At 45.0% G+C, this 21,181-nt stretch overlaps 1 protein-coding gene across 12 annotated transcripts in view; it reads left to right on the forward strand.

Moving 5' to 3' along the window:
• The window catches only part of NEDD4L (NEDD4 like E3 ubiquitin protein ligase), a 945,521-nt gene that overhangs the window by 589,184 nt on the left and 335,156 nt on the right, over positions 1-21,181 (forward strand). For all 12 annotated transcript variants that reach the window (XM_069220149.1, XM_069220140.1, XM_069220132.1 and 9 more), the window contains one exon: positions 16,625-16,675. In XM_069220149.1, coding sequence (XP_069076250.1) covers positions 16,625-16,675 — 51 coding nt within the window. The remainder of the gene's footprint in view (positions 1-16,624; positions 16,676-21,181) is intronic.

The following is a 21,181-nucleotide window of genomic DNA, read 5'->3' on the forward strand; positions in this document are numbered from 1 at the left end:
TTCAGCATAGCGCATAGGACACGCTAGTCTGGACTAAATTATTGTGCGTGGAGAGCACTACTTCCAGTTTCACACTGCAGGAAGGATGCTGGATACAGCCTATTACTCGCAACCTGACTTGCACCTCTGGGACTGTGCAAGTGTGAGTCTCCTGATTGCTGGAGCCACCTTAGGGAATCCCGTCACTGGGGGACCGGACCCAGACACTACCACTCTGCCATAGCTCCACCGCACGCTTGCAGGCAGCTGCTTTGGCCGGGGATCCGTGTCTGCAGGACCCAGGAGGGTAGCAGTGCTCTGCAGTCAGTGGCTGTACTGTGTGCACGTAGGTAACCACACTGACAACACTGCAAGCAGGTGGGGGATCAGGGGAAGTCCCCCCCCTCCCCCATGAGTACCCCCGAACTCAGACAGGTAGCTTGGAGTGGATGCTGGTCTCCACAGTTGGTGCTTCTACAGGGAAACCTCAACAGAGTCCCCTATTACAATCCCAAGCCCTCTCTGAATACAGAAGGCGCGGTGGGGAAGTTGCCCAGGAAAGTACTGTAACCTCCAGGATAGGAGCGCAGGCAAATTCTTATGGCCTTTGATTCCTATGTGCCGGCCTCCCATGAAAATTCCTGCACCAAGAGGTACTGTCGGAGGCTTTTGTAACTGCTCTTGGGCAATTCTGCACGTGCGAGGACCAAGGGAGGTCACCCTGCTTTAACATACAAATAGGACCTACACTTATATCCCGGGACTCATTGTGGGCTAAAAATACTGTAAAATATGTAATAGGAGCGTAGGAGCTTCAAAGCTCCTTATTTACACAACCCTTTGCTACGTTTTGACCCCACGCATATTGCAGAAAGCATTTACTGCATTCATAGCGTTTTGAGCTCAGTGGGCTTCCTGGGCATACCTGAAATGGTCCTTATTGCATTTCTAACATTCAGACCTAATTGTGGGTCCATGTGCTGACCGGTTTATGCTGATTTTTTGTGATTATGGTGCTTATGATGACCTACACTGATTTGTGTTTTCATTCATTATCTGCCCCAGTTCATGCCCTCACTGTTCACTGTAGGATAACGAGAAATATATAGTGTGACAGCATAATATGCTCAGTAATGGTTGCCTTCATGCTGTTTGGCAACTTAACAGTAGTTCCCTTATTGTCTTCATGGTTGTTTGTGACAAATGCCTAGTGACAAAGTAATCACTGAGTTATATCATATTGGTGTATGATTTGTGCACAAAATACTTTATACTTTTATATATAATATTGTGTGGAGTCTCTTTTGTCGTGTATTTATTGTGTCACTGGTGTGTGTGTGTTGTGCAAATGCTTTAAACATGACCTCTGGGGATAACCCTGACTGCTCTGTGCCGAGCTACCAGGAGGTGAGCACAGGCTGTCCTTGGTGTGTAACTTACTTGCCTTGACTAGAGTGGCCGGTTCTGCCTGCGTTTGGTGCAAACCCTAGGCAATCACAAGCCTCATCTTAAATAGTGCTGGCCATGTGACACTGATAAGCCAGTGGCTAGTTGTTTCTGACAGTTCAACCAATCAAGCCCTTGCTGTTGCAAACCCAGTGGTTCCCCGGCACAAAATGAGGTGTGGAGAATAAAACCTCTGCTGATTTGCAGTTTATGCCTCCTTTCTCACCTTTAAATGACCCCAAGGCGCACTACAAACCAGCAATTAGTAACTTTTGTCATGCTTTCAGAGTGCAAATGCCAACTTAATCATGGCATCTTTAGAGATTATGCTTAAATTGACAGCTGCTATCAATTAGGAGTAATGACTGTGTAATCACCAGCCATCCCATGATATATGTTTAGGAGCTGTTGGTGACTAAACAATTTTTTTTTAGCATTTTTAGTCTCACAATTTTACTTAAAGCATAAACACAGTTTACAGTACAGTGTCCATGAGGAGACTAAGAAAATACATTGCTGTTTATTACCAACAACTGCGTAGACACTTAAAGACTCACTTAATCCTTTGTTTTAGATCAAGAAACATGCCACAGACAGACACAGTCAAGGCAATTTGTGTGCCAGTAGTGTGACAAATGGAATGGATCCGTCACCGATTCAGCATGGTCTGGAGAAGAACACAGGACTCCCTCGTTGTGACGGGCATTATCTCTGCCTCACAATGCAGCAAAGCTTGTCAGTTCGAAAAGGGAATGCAGTGTGTGACCACATAGAGGCAAGTTGAGATGCTAAGTAGGGTTACACCACCATTCTAAGGGGCATCTCTGTAACAACCCTTCCCCGTTTGATGAGGAATTATAAAGTGGCGCAGGGAACCCAGCCAATTACAACAGAGGATTAGCTGTACATACCAAGCATCCTTACTTCGAGTTCACAGGCCCATCACTGGAAGAACAAGCATTAGCAACAAGCACTAGCAAAACCAAAAGGTCTGGCTTGTATTTTGAGTCCTGACTAAAACATTTAAAGAAGCCTGTTGCAGTAAAACTTAAACAATAAAAAAGTAACTTTCTATTTATAGTGCATCTTTAAAGTGAAGAATTTAATTTATGATAATTCAGAGTACTTTTTATATGTTAAATGGTTGTTTAGGCATTGCAGTGTTATCATGCCATGAGAGGCGTAACAGCCCCATAGCACGAGGTAAGAGAGAATGCTCCTCTGGGTGGAGCCAAAGCCCACTCTATATATATATATTTGAAAGCATTGGTAACACTAATCTTGTAGCCCGCATTGGTGCCACGCTAAGTGTGATGAATTTAGGAAATTGGGGTGGGGAACAGATACTCTGCAACCACGCAGTGATAGAAAACTGCAAAAGGCAAAACTTTGATGCAAAATGTTCAGACCTTGCAATATTAACTAAAAGTTGCATTAAAAAAAAAAAAGCTTAAATAAAATAAGACCAAACCTTAGAATATTGTGCTTTTGTGATGCAGATAAATGCAAATAAACATAATTGCATCCATTCGCTCGATGTCCTTTACAGAGTTTACTAATCCGACCAGAACAAAGCCACAGATACCACCATTAACGTACACTCTCTCACAGAGCGTAAGCTGTCACGACAGTCAGTCTCGGTATTATGTAACATTATTGGGAACAAATGTGTGGCCTGTTTTTGACCTTTCTATATTTCAGTTATTTTTTTGACTTTAAGAGAAAAAAATTAAGAAGAAATGGAAAGGAAAAAGACAAACATTAATCACATCGAAGATAATTTTGTGTATGTATATCACAAATTCAAAAAAGAACCCAAGCAAGTTATGTCACCTAGTGTTCCTTTTCTCCCACAGCCTATCAAGAGATAGAAATCTGCAGTTCCAGTCTTGCCTGTCAAACATAACATTTCTCCTCCATGTTCTCCCTCCTACTGTTTCCCCTATTGTATTGCAGAAAAGAAACCTCCTTGGGCACATTAGTTCTCTGTAATCTTGTGCCATACATTGAAATACTGCCATCTGTGCTTTCCAACACACATTGTCTTACCCTGTGTATGCCAACTTGTCCATGCCCAACACACTCTGTGTGGTTTATAACCACATCATAGGAGTGCTTTTGTGGTTTGCCCCGAATTACAAAATGGTCTGTTTGGCAGCCAGTGATAAATTGAGCGCCTTGCCCCCTTGCCTGTTTCCAGCAGTTTGCCCAATGGAATAATCTGTGGACACAGGGTTAGCTTGACTCCCTTGGATTGATTTACTCCTTCCCAAATGACTTTCCAGTACCTATTGTAGGCACGATCACAGGATGTATAGAGTATCGGATAATACCACTTTTTGCATTAAAATATACAAATGAATTCACACTTTGAATGCATACAACAAAAAAGGAGGAACGTGCTAGACAGAGAATTGGTACTGTAAAGGAAATAACTTTGGGATTCATGTTTGAATACATTATGTCTTCAATTTAAATGCAATTTCGACTGAGTCTAACCCTTAACTCACAGAAACTCAAATTATACATAGCAACAGGAATGTACTGATTTTAAAGAGAAATCCAAATTGTGTCCAGTACTTCCACCTGGCAACAAGATTGATATATTTTATGACCTAGTGTCAAATGATTTGGGGGACATGAAGGCAAAGAACAAAGAAAATAAAAAATTTAACTATGAAGGAAAGACCAGCCATAAAGGGCCTACAAAACAACAAATCTATCACAATGCTGATGACATGGGTGTCAATATAGTCATTATGAACACACAGGACTGTATTAATGAATCAGAACATCAACTATATGATGTGTCCAATTATGTGAAGTTAAAGAACAATCCAGTGAAAGAAATTATTTTGGATTTGTAGAATTACAGAATTAGCAACGCAATTTATTGGTCAGTGATGATGAATACAGATTTCGGAGAAATGAAAATCCTGTTAGACCAAAGATAAATTACCTACTGAATGTGCATAAAAACATTATAAATCCCTGTGGGATGCCAATAGTCTATTACTTCTTGGCACCAATAGTAAAAAAATAAAAAAAAAAAAAAAAAAGATACTGAAGATTCATTGCTCATTTTATATACCTTTTGATTCGTTTGATCTAGAAACAATTATTTTTGTTAAAATCTGCAGAATATGAGACAGATAATGAAATCTGTGGAAAATGCTGCAAATCTATAACTATGTGAAAATCACAGCCACGCAATCGCATAATTCCAATGGCCAAAAGCTGCTTTAATACTGCTGGTCTCTAGCATAGCAGTGATGCTGGTAACATTTCCATTAGTCCTTTAAGCACTTGCTTTGTAAAAAAGTTGGATCCTTGATTTTCATTGTTGCGCTGCATTCAGTACCAGGGAAACAAGATTTTTGGAGCGTTCATGCCTAGCATTAGATGGGCCTTTGAATACTGGATACCCGGACACGTGCAAAATCCAGAACTGCCAACATGAATGCAAAATACCCTTTCACACAATATCCATCCTTATAAAGGACTAGAACTTCAAATATCTCTAGGTGTCAGTTATCTTCTACAACCTGTTTTTGAGTGCTTGCATTTTTTTTGGAAAGCATGTTTTTTTATTTTTTTTATTAATTGGGCCACAGATAGCTTGTATTAGAGAGGTTTAGGATCCTCAAATATGTCCGGGACCTGGGATCAGTGGCTTTCTTCATTGAAATATTAGGCAGTTCAATGTTAGGTTGAGGTGATGGTTGATGCTCAAGAGTACCGGAATGGAGTTTTCATTGAGACAGTCTGGAATATGACATAAGGTGAAACTGTCTCAAAGTGGATTTTGTAGGTGTTTCTCATACTGGCCAAACACTTCTAAAGGTTTATTGATTGGTTCACTTTTTTAGAAATTATGCAGCTACTTTGTCATACAACTTTGATGGTGCTCTTTGAGATAGTCTCCGAAGGATGTTTGATCAGGATGGTTTGCTACCTGTTTTATTCTCTGAGTGAAGTATTGTGATTTTTGTTTGTAGATAAAATTATTGATTTTCTTCATGGTATCGTGTTTAATAACTTTGTTTAGAGATGTTGAGGTGGCAACATAGTCTAACTTCTGATGCTCATGCCCACTTGATAGGATGGGAAGAGAGCCTTTGGTGTTCAAGAATTTGTTGTAATTTTCTTTTAAGTGCTCATGTGTACCTGACACATTGTATTATACTGTTCCACTGCACAGCCCACACCTCCTTTAAATATTTCCTTTGTTACCAGGCGCTAGAAGCACTACAAAATGTCCCACATTTGATGTAATTTCAACAGTTCATGTCTTTTGGATAGTCTAATCAAAATAATAAGTACACAATGAGAGCTATTTAGAAGAGTTTAATTGGTTGGAACGATCAAAGTACTCCTTTTTCGTTAATGGTGTGACCGTGAACCTGATGGACTTACCAATACACTTACTAAATGCAGGTCTCTGCTTACGTACTGTATGGCTTCTGTGACAGGAATCGTATTATCTATAAATATGGCTTATATTAAAATGAAATGGTCCTTTGGAGGGAGTATTATCTTAAACAAAAGTTCCTTAAAACAAAGTCCCCAACAGTAGACGTAATCTTGGCATATCACTTCAAACTGCTTTTCTGCCGCCTTTGTGTGCTGTAAGTAACAGATATTCATGCATGTCTGGTTATCATGTTAGGTTTGTGTCAAATTCTTTTCTTCCAATTATTTGTGGTGGGAGAGTAAAGATATTTGATAAAGTAGAACTTTTTTGTAATTGTGTATGTTGTCCAGCTTTCTGTTTTTGGAGGGTTATGGGGAACTGGCTGCAAGTTGTATGTTGTAGAGGTTTTGGGTTATGGAAAGCCAACCTGTGGTACGTTTTTAGAAGTGTTTAGGCCTTACAGGTCACTGTTGCCTAGGTGGCAGGGTGTTTACAGAGTTTTAAATGTGTTAGTAAGAAATGCGGCCCTCTTAGTTCTGGTGATAGCTACAGATGGAGTCTGCGGGGCACAGACTATTGAAATGCCTTTTGATTAGCATCATGACCTGGAAAAATATGAATATGCTACACTTTCATCAATTATATGAACATTTCTTCATATAGATGAATTGTGTTGTATTCGCGTTTATAAAACGTTACGTACCCCTGATGGGGTGCTGACTCGCAGTTGTGGGTGGGTAGAGCACAACTCCTTGGGTGTGCTGGGAGGGAAGTGTGTACATTTGTGGTATGTATGGACTGTGGTGGTATGGGCATTGAAATGAAAGGAGGGAGAGATAGGACCTTTAGGCTTGTAAGGCGCATGTTTACGGATGGGAAGGTGGGTCAATCAATCAATCAATCACTGCATTTGTAAAGCGCGCTACATACCCGCAAGGGTCTCAAGGCACTGGGGAGGGGGGGGGGGGGGTGCTACTGGTCGAAGAGCCAGGTCTTGAGGAGTCTTCTGAAGGCCAGCAGGTCCTGGGTCTGTCGTAGGATGGTGGGGAGAGTGCAGTGTCGCCTGTGTGGACAGTGTTTACTTCCAGCTGCTGTCACATCTTAACTGGCGGCTTAACTCTTTTTAAAGCTTGTACACACGTGCTTCTCCTAGTGTTGTGCTGTGTGCTAGAGTCTTCAGCTCCGTCTGATGATTTGCGCGTTGTTAACAAAAAAACAAAATAGACGGCGGAGAGATTCAAAGCATCCCCAGCAAATGACTCCAAAGTGAGGACAGCCAGACGCATCCCTTCCGAAGCGGTGATGCGGATGACGAGAATTGTGGGAAGGGCAGCCTGCCAAGCTTTGTTTTCAGAGTGTGGCCCATTTGCACGGTACAAAGGCCGGGGATGTTGACGGGAAGCGCCAGTGTTGCGCCAACAGCATTGTGGCGCAGGCGGCTTCTGTCACTCGAGTGGACATTGAGAAAGCGGATGCGGGAGCCTCTGTGCCGAGATCAGACGCGGGCTTGTAATCACGGCAGCGCCGGGGCTGTAATTCGCAGTTCGGCTGCTCTCTGTTTTGTTTCTGGCTTCACCCGGTAATTATGGCATTATGCTGCATCTATTACAAATTAAAACCTCATTGCAAATGACCGTGCATCTGCATTCACGGATACAGCTGGAGGGAGCACAAAAGCAAGTAATGCTGTGGCATAGCGGATTCTGTGCACGTGGTACACGTTCATGAATATGGAATATTTAATTATATGTTGACTACAGCCGAGCGTTCTCACCGTCTAGTGCAGGCTGATGCTTCACAAATGTTTGCTGCTGTGTTTAAGTCTCGCTTAAGACAGCGCATTTGCCGCGGGGTGCGAGACCTGTCATCTTACAGTGGTGCTTAAGAGTCTGCCCAATGCTCAACATTGGTTCGCTAAATTGTTTCTCTCGTTTGCTTCCTACTTATTCTTTTGCTGTGTGGGTTTTACTTTTTTCTTGTGTTTATCCTGCCACGGAGCAGGGACGCATTACTATATACTTCTACTGCTCGCTTTTTCTTGTGATACTTTTTTTCTTTGTTAAAGGCAAGCCACGAAAGTGCATGTGTTTTTCTGCTGTGTGCTTCTCTCTCACCTCCGTAGTGCTCTGTAGTCCTCTCTGCCTTGTGTTTCTTCCCCACTGCTCCTGTGTTGCCTTAACACCTGTCTGCTTTCTCTCGGCTAGCTCCATGTTGTTCTTTCAGCCATTTGACCACCACCCGCATCTCCATTGTTACTGCCTGCCATGTTGCTTCCGCTCCTCATCTTGCCTCTGACCTCCCCACCCCCATTTCCCCATGTAGGAAGCTGGCCTGGTGTGTGGTGAGCACCTATGTTATCACTGTATACCAGGTGCAGGTATCCCCTGTGAAGTGTAGGCAGTGTTTATGAAACCAGGGCTCTCTAGAGGTAGCTGTGGATGAGCAGCCAAGACTTATCTAGGAGGCATGCAAAGCTTATGCCATACCACTATTGTCACACAGCACCATCACACATAAAAGAACCACGCAGTGTTATAAAAAGAAAGGTACTTTATTAGGGTAACACAGTACTAGAATACTAATAGGCAGTCCCCCAACTTGGAGATAAGTAAACAAACTGTTATGTACACATTGGTAATCAGTTAAGAGCATACAAAGCAATAAGCATTGGCAAAAGTAATAGAAAATAGTGAGGGCCCTAGGGGATGGCCAAACCATGTACTAAGATAGTGGAATGCGAGATACAGTCCCCCACCCTAAGATGTGGAATCGTTAGATGGGAGCTGGAGGGACTAGGAACCCCAAGAGGTGAGTACCAGAGTGACCCCCAGCAACCAGGAGAGCAGAGATAAGTACCTGGTTTTCCCCAAACCCAACAGGAGGACTTTGGAAGAGGATTGTGCAAGACCCAAGCAAGACTAGAAGAACCCAGAGGTGGATTCTGGCAGAAGGGGACCAAGTCCAGTTCGTGATGGAGTGTCCGGTTGTGGTAGGAGCCACTACCCACCCTTCTGTGGATGCAGGACCAGGTCGATTTGAGGGGGGGGGGGTGAAGAAGACCAGGTGTGCAGCACGGGAGTTGCAGAGGAGTTCCTGAAGTGATCCAGATGGTGTCTCACGTTGTCTGTCTGGTTGTAGTTGGTCAGTGGTGCTGGAGAACCACCAACAATTGCCTTTGCAAATGCAAAAGAAGTCTAGTTGCAAGGCTGAAGGGGACACCAGCACGTCCCAGGGGACTCGACCCAAGGACCCTCAGGAGTCAGGAGAGTAACAAGAGGAGGCATTCCCCACAGGCAATCCACTGGCAGCAGGCACAGCAGTCACAGTGAGACCCACTCAGCGCATCTGAAAAGGAGTCCCATGTCGCTGGAGTAGCTGAGAGGAGACTGTGCTAGGCAGGAAGAAGTGCTGGGTGCCAGGGCTACACGAAGCCTGAAGATCCTTTCAAGGAGGAGCAACAAGCCTTAGTATCTACAACAGTCACGGTGCACAGGGGTACTGTCCTGCAAAGAGGAGCAAGGGCTCACCGTCTCCCAAGTTGGACAGCTTGCAGCGAGGACCAAGGGGACCACTCCAGACCATCACCTGTGATGCAGGATCCACGCAGTTCCGGAGGAGAGCAGATCCACACAACCGGTCGTCATTGCAGTTGGTGCCTGCAGATGCAGGGGAGTGACTTCTTCACTCCAAGGGAGATTCCTTCTTAAAGCTTGTTGCAGGCTGGCGTCTTGTCTACTTCAGAGGATGCACAGCTGGGGAAATGTTGCAGTTGCTGGAAGGAGCCAGAGTAACAATGTTCCAAAGCGGAGCTGTCACTGGAGTTGCAGTTTGTTGGTTTCTGAAGAGTCCACTTGAGGTTACAGTGGCCAGAAGATTAATTAAATGTTGCAGATGAGTCCTGCTGGAATCTTGCACATTGAATCTGAGGACCCACTCAAGAGGGAGATCCTAAATAGCCCAGGAAGGGGGATTGGTGACCTAGCAGGGTGACCACCTATCAGGAGGGGGCTGTGATGTCACCTACCTGACCTGGCTAGTGAGATGCTCCCAGGGGCTTCTGCACATCTTGGATTCAAGATGGCAGAATCAAGTGGCCACATGGAGGAGCTCTGGGCACCACCCCTGGTGTGGTGATGGATAGGGGAATGGTCACTCCTTTTTCCTTTGTCCAGTTTCGCGCCAGAGCCTGAACCAAGGGTTCTTGGACTGGTGCAAACCGGTTAATGCAAGGAGGGCACCAAATGTGCCCTTCGAAGAATACCGGTGGCTTGGAGAGGCTACCCCTCCCAAGCCATGTAATACCTACTTCTTAGGGAGATAGTGTTACCTCCCTCTCCCACAGGAAATCCTTTTCTTCTGCTTTCCTCTGCCTGAGCTGGTCAAGCAGCAGGAGGGCAGAAACTTGTCTGAGGAGTGGCAGTAGCACAGGCTGCCCGGAAAACCCCAGAAGACTAGTAGGAGCAATGCTGGGGGTCCTCTAAGGAGCCCCCAGAGTGCACGGAATCATACAACCAATACTGGCAACAGTATTGGGGTATGATTCTGATATGTTTGATACGAAACATTCCCAGGTTCGGAGTTACCATTATGTAGCTGGACCTGTTTCCAGTACACAGGTAAAATGGCGTCCCCACACTTCAAGTCCAATATAATGCACCTGAAGTTTGTAGGGGTATCTCTGTTCATGCAGGGGTGCCCTCACACACAGGTACCTGCACCCTGCCCTCTGGGCTATGAGTGCCTAATATAGGGGTGACTTACAGTGGCCTGGTGCAGTGACCTGTGGTGAAAAGGGTTCATGCGCGTTTTCACGCAGACTGCAATGGCAGGCCTGCACACGCATTTTGCATGGGCTCCCATTGGTGGCACAATACATGCCAGAACCCATGGTGCCCCAGTACCCTAGTTATCTAAGTACCAGATACTAGGGACTTATATGGGGGGCACCAGAATGCAAATTGTGGGGTGTGCAATGTCCTAGGCAGCCACATTTAGAGGGAGAGAGAACACTCATTGGGGGTCCTGGTTAGCAGGATCCCTGTGAAAATCTGTCCAAGCATACTGACAGTAGGCAAAAAGTGGGGGTAACCATGCCAAAAAAGAGTGACTTTCCTACAGCCCCAACGCTGCTTCCCCCCACCTGCGCCCCCATGTTTCTGTCTGTCATCCCTATGTTGGAGACCCAGATGGCTAAATAAAATGATTTAAAAAAATAAATAAATAAAAAAGGCAGCCATGCCATTTTGTTGCTGCTTGCATGCATGGTACACATGCCTACAAAATGACGCAGCCAGCCACATCAAAAGGTTTTCTTTGTTTTGTTTGTTTTTTCCCCACTTTAGCCATGCAGCACAACATCTGGCATCCCAAAGGCGAGACCTATTGGCTTAACCAGGTATAGATTACAAAACAAGTACTTGCAAAGTTATAGAGAGCAGAAAACATTTAGTCCAGTTTCGGAGAAGTGAGGCACAGACCTCTTGTCACCAAAGTCTTCAGCTTGTCAAACCATTATAAGGTTGTGGCGCCTACTGCCGAACCACCACATCAATCACAAAAGCAAACTGCTCCTCACACTTCAATAAAAAAAATACTGAGACGACACATAATGATATAACACTGCAGTTGACCACATTTAACAGTGAATCTACTTACAACAATCCTAATCTACCCACTGTGTGCAACACAGTGCTGCATCTTGTGGTATTAAATATTGACAACCTGACATTGTGCTTACTTCTCCCCTGCCAACTGTTACCACTCCATTGTACCAGTGCATACCCATGTGTCATAAAGACCACAGTCACTGCATCTCCACCACAGCGACCTTTATCTGTGAATTCTTGATGAGTAGGTGTGAGGGTTGAAAAAGACCGAACAGGGGCCAAGGTCCCTACCTATGGGACAAAAGTCATCCGTCTATTGCAGTGGCAGCTGGTAATTTGGGAAGGAGGATGGGAGGCAGTCACACATGCACACCCATACATATTCACTCTTAACCATCTACACGCTTTCACTCACAGCCATACTTTCACAAGCACTCACAAATACACCCACCATTCCGAAGCACATGCACAAGTACACACCATTTACAGTGCACACTAATACACATACATTCATACATACTCATAGGCACCAAACATGACAAAACAAAGAAAAGCTTACCTTTCCCCATCGGTGATCTCTGATTGCGGGAGGAGAGCCTCCAAGGATCCAGGGGGGTTGGGACTGCAGCCTCCCCTCATTGGCTGACCTTGGGTCAGCCAGTGAGAGGAGGCAGAAGTCCCGACAGTAGTCCCTTACTTGTCACAGAGTGGGTTGGAGTCAGTGGGAGTTGCTGACCTCCCACCTCCTCCTACCCTTCTCTGTGATGAGCGTCACTGATGGACACTCAGCCTTGGGCATGTCAGGGCTTAAAACTAAAGTGCCCCGGTCGACCTCAAAGTGCTTTGATGGGCTGAGGAGGTCATGCTCACAAGGCTGTGAAATCCATAGCCCGGCAAAGTTCAGGTCACGCAGCCAGGCACCTGCGCATTTAGCTTACGTACAGCACCTGCCTACCTGACCTGAACATGAAGAGTGTTGGTCAGACTGATCTTTGCTCAACCTGTCAGACTCTCTGATATTTGCAAAAAGGTGAGTGGTGGGGCTCTTCCACCCTGAAGTACAGGCCGCATTTGAGCTACTCTTATCTTTGCCAAATGCTATTCCATGTATGCACCTGTGCTGTTTGAATCCTGGGCCAGACTCCAGTTCCTTGAGAAGTCTCTGTAGTCCTGGTAAACCACCCCTTTTCTGTGTCCCCATACCTAGGGCCACCCACTGAAAGGCTGTTCTGGGACATTGACGGATGCTGTTTGAGGTGGGTGTAGTAGCAGGTGACACTTAGAGAACGCTCCTGCCTTGTCCGTGATTGAAGATGGGTGGCAGCTTGTAAAAACCTCACTATACAGCCATATTTTAATATCCCTAAGGAGTTTTCTGGTGCTCATGAGGGGGGGGAGAAAATTGTTCCACTGGTGCTATGCGGGATAAGATGGTGGACTTGTCCAATTCTTTTTCTACTAATTTGGCATTGTTCCAAAATGTTAAAACATTTGTATCATCCAGAAGCCAGTGATTTGGTTGAAAGACTGATAAGAGTTGTTTTGGACTTGTTGAGTGGGCTATCATGTCATAAATCTATTGTTAAATAATTTAGTATGTATGGTAAGGTTGTAGAGAGCTAATACGGGGCACATTCCTGTTGAATTGCTCAGTGCATTGCAAGACTTATCACTTTTGTGCCCTGCATTATAACAAAACGGGTGCTTTTTAAGGCTGTGTTGAAGGGGTGAACTCCGTTTAGCTCTGTATAACAAAGCAGAGCCCATTACTTCTGTGTATATTTGTTTGACTTAGCCGTTTCTTTTCAAAATTGTTTGCCAGATTATCTATGGTAAGGGTGTGTGTTGGATCAAATTAATTATGTGCTGCTCTGTCCCTTCATTAAGATTGTTCACAATTTATCTAACAATTCCATCTTTACTTTTAAATGGATTCTTAGATGGAGGTGAACTTTCTTTTCTTCTATGGTGAATTTTTTACTAACATGTTTTAGTGCTTTCTTTGGATAACGTTAATGCCAGTTAATTGCTGACTGCAATAACATGCCTCTATATTACTTGAAAGGACCATTAAAGCTATGTTAAAAAATGTACCCAGTATTATCAAGATATTTCACATGATCAGCTAGAAGGGGTCTTTCAATCATCATGTATTCCGTGATCATAAAATCCGCACGTCATTGCTGTTCGTAAATACCCAGTCTTTGTCCCATCAAGGTCAAGTATCATTGGTAACCATCGCTATTGTCTGTTGTTGCTAGACATCATCTCATTATTGTCAAATCCCATCCTTCATCCCCCTTGTAAAGAAAATGGTGGACTTAAAGGATACTTAACTTATTCCTTCTTTGTCAGTCATTAGCACTACATTATACCACAGTCATGCATCGCTCCATTCTATGCCAATTCACTCTACTCTGAAACACTAAATCCACTCCACTCTCCACCAGCCTACTACACTCTGCTCTGTGCCACTGCACTCTAAGCCACTCAACTCTTAAGCACTGCACTCTATGCCACTGCATTCCTGTACTCTACGCACTCCTTTCCATTCTACACCACTGCACTCTGTGGCACTGTACTCTTCTGCACCACTCTATGCCACTGAACTCTGTTCTGTACTGTATACCACTGCACTCGATACCACTAAAATCTACTCTGTGCCACTGACCTCTGCATCACTCAACACCACCACTCCACTGTGACCCACTCTACGTCACTCCAATCTATGCCACTGCATTCTCTGACACTGCGTTGTATGTTCCTGAGTTCAGTGAAACTCTACTCTGCGCCACTCTACACCAGTCCACTTTACTCTCGGCCACTCCAGTGTATGTCACTCTACGCAACTCCACACTATGCCACTCAAATGCACAACACTCTGCCACGCCACTCTTCAACACTCTACACCACTCTTCGCCATTCCACTCTACGACACTTTGTGCCACTCTCCTTTATGCTACTAGCTGTTAGCCATGCTGAACAGCAGCCATGCCAGTGAGCAACATAGCTAAAACACGTTGGCAAAACCAATAGCTCTTGCATAGCCAAAACCTCTGGGCTTTGCCAAAGCTTGTTCCTGCTGAAGGCAGGAAACCTAAGGCTTTTTCAGGTTTCCAGGAGTACTCCATGCACACTTCGTGAATGCAGAAAAGCACAAACCTGCACCAACTTGTAGGAGTAATCCAGCGGCGGATTAGTCCCAGCTCTCGTTTTGGACTTTGTGATATAGCCCCAGCATATGCATTTATGTGTTAATGGGCTTACAGGCCTCCTCGAACCTAGCTGCAAAGGAACGGGCAGTGTGGACTAATGGAGTGTGGGGTGCAGTAATATGGGTGAAGATGTGGGTGGGAGCGATTTATTAACTAAATTGAGCAAACATCTTCCCCATGCTACTGCTCTCCTTTCCAGGTTTAGTCTTTCTCCTTGTTTATCTCTCGCTTTTGTGTATCCATAACCTTTTAACCCCATATGTGTGGTTGGCAGCCCTAGCTCCATACAGCCTGCAGTGACAATGCTCTTGAACCAAACCTGTTCATACCTCCTGCCCTTACCGTGATCTGGCTGCGAGCCTGTCCAAACCCTCTCAAACACGGTTCTCCAGCAGAACCGAGGCGTCTTGTTTGAGATGGGCTCAGGGGCTGCCCCCGCGCACTGCTCTGCTGTTTGTTTTGAGGTCACACATGAAGAGCTTTCTGTGGCCATGTTTGTATTGGATCTTTATGTTGCCAATACAGACTCATGTTTCGCTGCTGTTAGCAGAGATGCACTTGTTGATTAGGCCGCCTGGTATGATGTGTGTCAGTGTTTGCGTGTCTCGTTTGCAGCATGGCCTGCAGTATGGCTGCTGATGTTACCCTCGGGCACCGCACCGTAGGGGTCTGGTACCGAAGTATCAACTGCAAGATATCCGCGTGAGCGGCACTGTCAAGATCGGTGTGCAGGGAGCAATAATGAGCCAACGCTCCCCTATGGATGTTTACCATGATGAGATTGTGCACATCCATAATCTTGCGGTCGATAGCGGTGCAGGTCGATATTTTTGTATTAGATATATTTACATATAGTTGGCTTACAGAGTTCACAAGAGCCCGAATAACACTGTTTCCTGCTTCACTCCTTCTTAAGCTGTTTTGTATTGAGTTTGTCCTTTCAATCAAGCAGATCAAGGGTGTTGAGCAGTTTGCAGGGGTGATTGAGGGTGTGGCGGTATGTTGCATTTTAACTTCAGAGCCTGCCACTGTGCCCCATGGATGTAGTTTCCATTGGAGCAGCAGGTGCAGTAGAACCAGGGTCCAGAAGCCAGAGGGGTCCACTAAACCCTGATTATTGCTGCATTTCAGAGTTCCAAAAGCTGCCAGGGCCCCCAAGAAGTACTGGCTGTGCTGCTGCTGTATGCAGGGCTACAGTGGCACTGTGGTACCACCAGGAAATCTCAAGCCTCCCCAATGCTTCAAGCTAGTGCTGAAAGGCAACATAATTTATGTTTTCTCTTGCTCTGTTAATGTATGAATGATCCTGCACATCACTTTGGAAGAATGTGCCTTTCTACCTTTGACACATCTTGAGTGGTGGTAGACTAGCTGAATCCACAGCCCATTGGATAAGGAGATATAATCTTGTTCAATCATCTCAAGCCAATTCCTCACCTTCGAAATTATGCCAGACTTTGTTTTCCTTGTTGTGGGACAACACAGCTTGTAGTGCGGCACCAATTGGTGCTTTACAGCAACTCATGATGCCTTCAAACATTTTGTTATAACTTGACTATACGTATATTATTTCTATTAATAACACATATCATATATCAAAGGCTCATTGTTCTTCAGAGCTGCAGCGTGTGGCTAATCTAAGTCAACAAGCCTACCAAAATAACTGCTAGCACCAGAAAATGAAAACAGTCTCTATACAGAGAAGTGCTATGAAGGAAAGCATGTAGTGCTGTAAGCTATTAATAAAAAATCTGTTCACTTTCTTCAGCATAATTGTTTACCAATCTATTGGAAATGCTGAGCTAAATTTTCTTTCTTAAAAGTATTGTTTCCGTTCCTTGAGTTCAGGTTCTTCTGAGAATTTCTGATTTGTCCTAATTTCCATTTAGATTACATGTTTTTAATAATCATCTCAGAATCGATAGTGTAGATTTTTAAACCTGTTTTTGTATTTTATTTTTCAGACCAGAGATGACTTCCTGGGCCAAGTAGACGTGCCTCTCAATCATTTGCCGGTAAGCATATCTTGAGCATTTATTTATTTGCTCTGCTGCTCTTTTAGCATAATGTTTTGTAAGAAGTGTGTTACAAACAGGCACAGTCCTGTATGCTTTGGGTTTCCAGGTTTGTGGATCATTAAATTAGCATCCTCACCCATAAGGGTTACATCCTGTTGGAGAGCGCAGCACTCTTTAATTACTCTTGTTGCATCATCCTAATTTCATCCTATTTTGTTAAACGCTGATACATTTCAATGAAACAATTTACTTGAAAATCAGAACCGCAGAAAATACGATGTTCGAGGCATGTGTGGCTGAAGAGACACATGCTGTCCGTACTTCTGTCATCTAGTTTTGGGCTCAGCTGTGTTCAAGTTGTTTTTCTTCAAAGAATACTTCTTGAGTCACGAGATACTGTGACTACAGCTTTTGCTCGCAAAGCCCAATCTCAACGGCTCCATGGTTAGATTGTTTTTTCATCCGTCGGAATTGGACATGTGCTCCGTACTCTGGATTGATGCAGTCGCTGTGATCTTTTCACGGTGCCTCTCTCCTTCAGTATTGTCTTTGATCACGTTTTCCCTTTTTTCTTATACTGGGTCGAACCTTCCAGCTACCATTCGGGACAGTTTGCTAGTCAACTCCAGCCCCAGTAGGGCTTCACCTGTCGAGCCTTCTCTTTGCTTCCATTTGGTCCTCTCTCACCGTCCCTCGACTGTGATGGAATGGGTGCCCTTTTATTGCTGTCCTTGGTGTTGTGTGAAGTACTCCTGGACCAATGTCTGTAATCTTTGCCTCTCACACGAACAGAACGAGGCTCTTTGTGATGCGTGCCAGTCTTTCAGTCGAAAAAAGACCCTTTGAGACCCTCGGCCAGTCGACTTAAGATGTTGCACAGGAGCGGGGACAACACTGTCCGCCTCCAAGGATCTCCAGGGGTGAACATCAGCCCAAGCCTTCAGCTGCCTATGAGGAGTTTTTCTTGCCTGAAGACTGTTCTGGCTCTGACCTAGAGATCGAAGACCTCCTGCTAGGTCAACAGGTCATGAGTACAATTCTCCCTCCCCCTTGAAACTGCCCCAAGCTTCCATCCCAAAAGGGCCATTTACTCGTTCTGGATCCACAGAGAGGGGCTTCTGGGCAGACAGTGCCTTCTGGCCATGGTCGGCAACGACCGTTAGCTTCAGACACCACGTCCAGCTTCAGCTCAGCGCCAAAGAAATTTCTAAAGCCAACATCCTTGGCACTGCCAGTTCCCGGTTCGACTGTCTTATACAAAACCGTTGACCTCAAAATCCAGGTCAACGCGAGACGTTTAGCTCCAACCAGAAGGCCATCCATGAACCATTCAATCTGGTCCTCAGGAAGCTGTAGGAACAGCTCAACGTCTGCTAGAAACAACTTGTCATCTATCCCCAGATGCGTTGGATACTAACACGGACTCCGACACTGGGTCCTCAGCCTCCTAAGAGGCCGCTCAGCTTTGAATAAGCTCTGCAGTGCCCTCCTCAACCAAAGCAGTGGACGAAGCAAGATTAAGTCACCAGTCCTCTTCTTGACCTGGGGCTGCCTACACCATCTTTCATTCCATCTAGACCCCCCACTAACACCTTCCCCCACCTCCTTCTCTGCCTGACCAACTATCTTCCACTCCACGGGGGTCACCTCATTCTGACACAAGTGAATATGGTTGGGGAGACACATGACATGACCCCACAGGGATACCCTTGGGACAATTATGATGTGAATCCACCTGCGGATACTGATCCTGACCTTTACCCTGCCTGACCTTCCCTGCCAGATGACACCTCTTCTTACCATGACGTTTGAGGTAGGGCTACTGCTTACCACAATGTATAGATGCATAAAGAGCCCTTCAAAGAGGATTTCCTCTTCGGACTCTTTACTCGTCTCATCACTCCTTACAGTATCTGTCCATGCTCAAGGGAATGCTCAAGCCTGCTTCTAACATCTTCAGGGAGCTCATCAAGGCCCGGGTTATTAGCCTCAGGGTTGGCAAAAAGTACATGGCCTCCCCTTCAAAACCCATTTATGTTAGGGGCTAACTCTCACCAGACTCCCCAGTGGTTTATACTGCTTGTAAGCAAGCAAATGCTCAGGGCACCGGTGATGCTCCTCCCCCAACAAAGAGAGTAGAATGATAGACTGGCACGTCCCAATTCCATTGGTTTGTTCTCTCGATAAAACTGTGCCCACTGAGACGAAGAAATGGAGGAGCTCCTCCAGCACCTCCCACAGGAGCACTGTAAAAGGGGACATGAGCTGGTCACAGAAGGCAAACTGATTTCCAACACAACCATCAGGTGTGCCTGGATGCTGCTGACACCTTTGTTCATGGGATTATCTCTAGTGTTCTCCTCCGCAGACATGAGTGGTTCCATGTCTTTGGCTTCAATCCGGATGTTCAACCTCATCTCCTCAACCTGCCCAAAGAGATAGGAAATGTCTGTTTGGGCCTCAGGTTGATGAGATACTGGAGAAAATCAAGAAAGACACAGAGACAGCTAAAGCCATGAGAGCCTTGTAGATGCCTTCCCAACAGTGGTCCTTCCGCTGCTCCGTGTATCGCAGAGGCTTCAAGACCAGCTCCTCTGAAGCCTCCACGTTCTTCCAGCGCCAGCCTACCCAGTGAGCTTCCACAAGGGGCTACTTCAGGGGTGCACATCATGGAAATAGTGCCAAAGGCAGAAGCAAGGGTACCAAGAGAAGAGTCCCAGCCAAACAATGACTTGCCACTCTTCCCCCCCGCCCCCAAATCTCACAACACCTATCGGAGGACAGCTTCAGATGTTTTTCCCCGCCTGGCAACATGTCACCTCACACCAGTGGGTATTAGACATCACACAAAAGGGTTACTGCCTGGAGCTTATCTCCACACCACCCAACATACACTCCACAGACACGTCTTCTCCTCAGAAAGCAAAAACCTCCTTTAGGAAGAAGTCAAAACGCTCTTTCTCAAAGGGGCCATAGAGCCCCTGTAAGCATCAGTACGTGGCATGTAGTGCTGTAGATTCTTATGCGCCCACCCTCCACCACTGGCACCTCTGGGTGTTAGTTACCCTCTCTCTTGATAGTCATCTATATCTCGCTTTCGTGTGTTTCTCCGCTCCAGTTTCATGCTCATCCGCCATGTGGAAAACAATGGAGCCGAGCCCCAGGCATGTTACAAGCAAAAGGTGGAGTTGCAGTACCTCATGACTCGAGAATAATTCTTCAAAAAAAAAAAAACTTGCACACATCTGAAACAACACTATATGGCAGGTGTATGCACAGTATGTGAATCGACAGCACTACATGCCACAGACAGATGCTTACAGGGTAAGTAACATTTTCCTTTCCATACGTTGACTTTAAAGGCAAGTGATAGGGTCAGCATTAGAGTTAGGGCTAGGGTCAAGATTAGAGTGAGATCAGTGCCAAACAAACGTTAAGTGCACAGTTAGCATAAAGGTAAGCGTAAGGATTTGGAGCATTGTTCTGGTCAACCTGGATATGCTCGGGTCTAGTGAAGTGGATATGCTCGGGTCTAGTGAAGTGTCCAGGCTAAATTTCATTTCAGCAGTGGTGTTTACAGTGTGTAACGGGGTCAAGAAGCATGTTCTGTCTAGGTTAAGATTTTGGCGGGAGTACACCCATACAGCAAGGGTTGCGTTTAGATGAACAGGTAGGTGTTAACATCCCTCTGGAACATAAATTAGCAAAATATTTTAAATAATATCACTGCAATGTAAGTGAGACATTTCAACCAAAATGAATGCAGTCTTAAATCGAGAAAAGTTTCACCCAAAATTGTTTTAAGTAAAATAGCTGCTTCATTAAAAAAAAAAACTTTTCTGTGTAAATGTTTTCTAATGAAAGATTTGAATTAAATAGGAATTAAGTGCAATATAATTGGGTGAAGTGACCTAGATCCAAATATCCTAATACCGGCCATGAAACCTTTATTGCTTCCAAACAGAAAAGGCTCACTTACTATACCTGCAGTGATTGCATCTTTTGCTATTTTTCTAAACTGGTGTAGTGTCCATTTGTTGTATTTTCACTGTTACTGTGTGTGGATACAAATACTTATTGCCTCTGAGATAACCCTGACTGCCCATACCAAGCTACCAAGGGGGTGAGCAGGGGTTATCTTAGGCATGTGACTCCCTTATCCTGACTAGAGTGAGGGTCCCTACTTGGATAGTGTGTAGACCGACTGCCAACTAGAGACCTCATTTCTAACACAAAGCAATTGAATTAGAAAACTACCTGGGGGGACTTGAGACATGCCATTATCACTGTAATAAATAAATAGGGAACCCCAAGACAGATCGCATGTAATATGCTTGTCATATTCTCCTATCACACTCCCCAATGTTGAGAGCAGCGTGTTAACTAAAATATTATGATATAGACTATGAAAACCAACAAACTGTTGTTCTTTCGAGATGGGGTCAGGCTGTAGGCCCCAGAGCTTCCCAGAAAGAATGTATGCAGCCTCCACAGTTGGTTGGC

Source organism: Pleurodeles waltl, chromosome 1_1, assembly GCF_031143425.1.
Source record: "Pleurodeles waltl isolate 20211129_DDA chromosome 1_1, aPleWal1.hap1.20221129, whole genome shotgun sequence".
Taxonomy (NCBI): Eukaryota; Metazoa; Chordata; class Amphibia; order Caudata; family Salamandridae; genus Pleurodeles; species Pleurodeles waltl.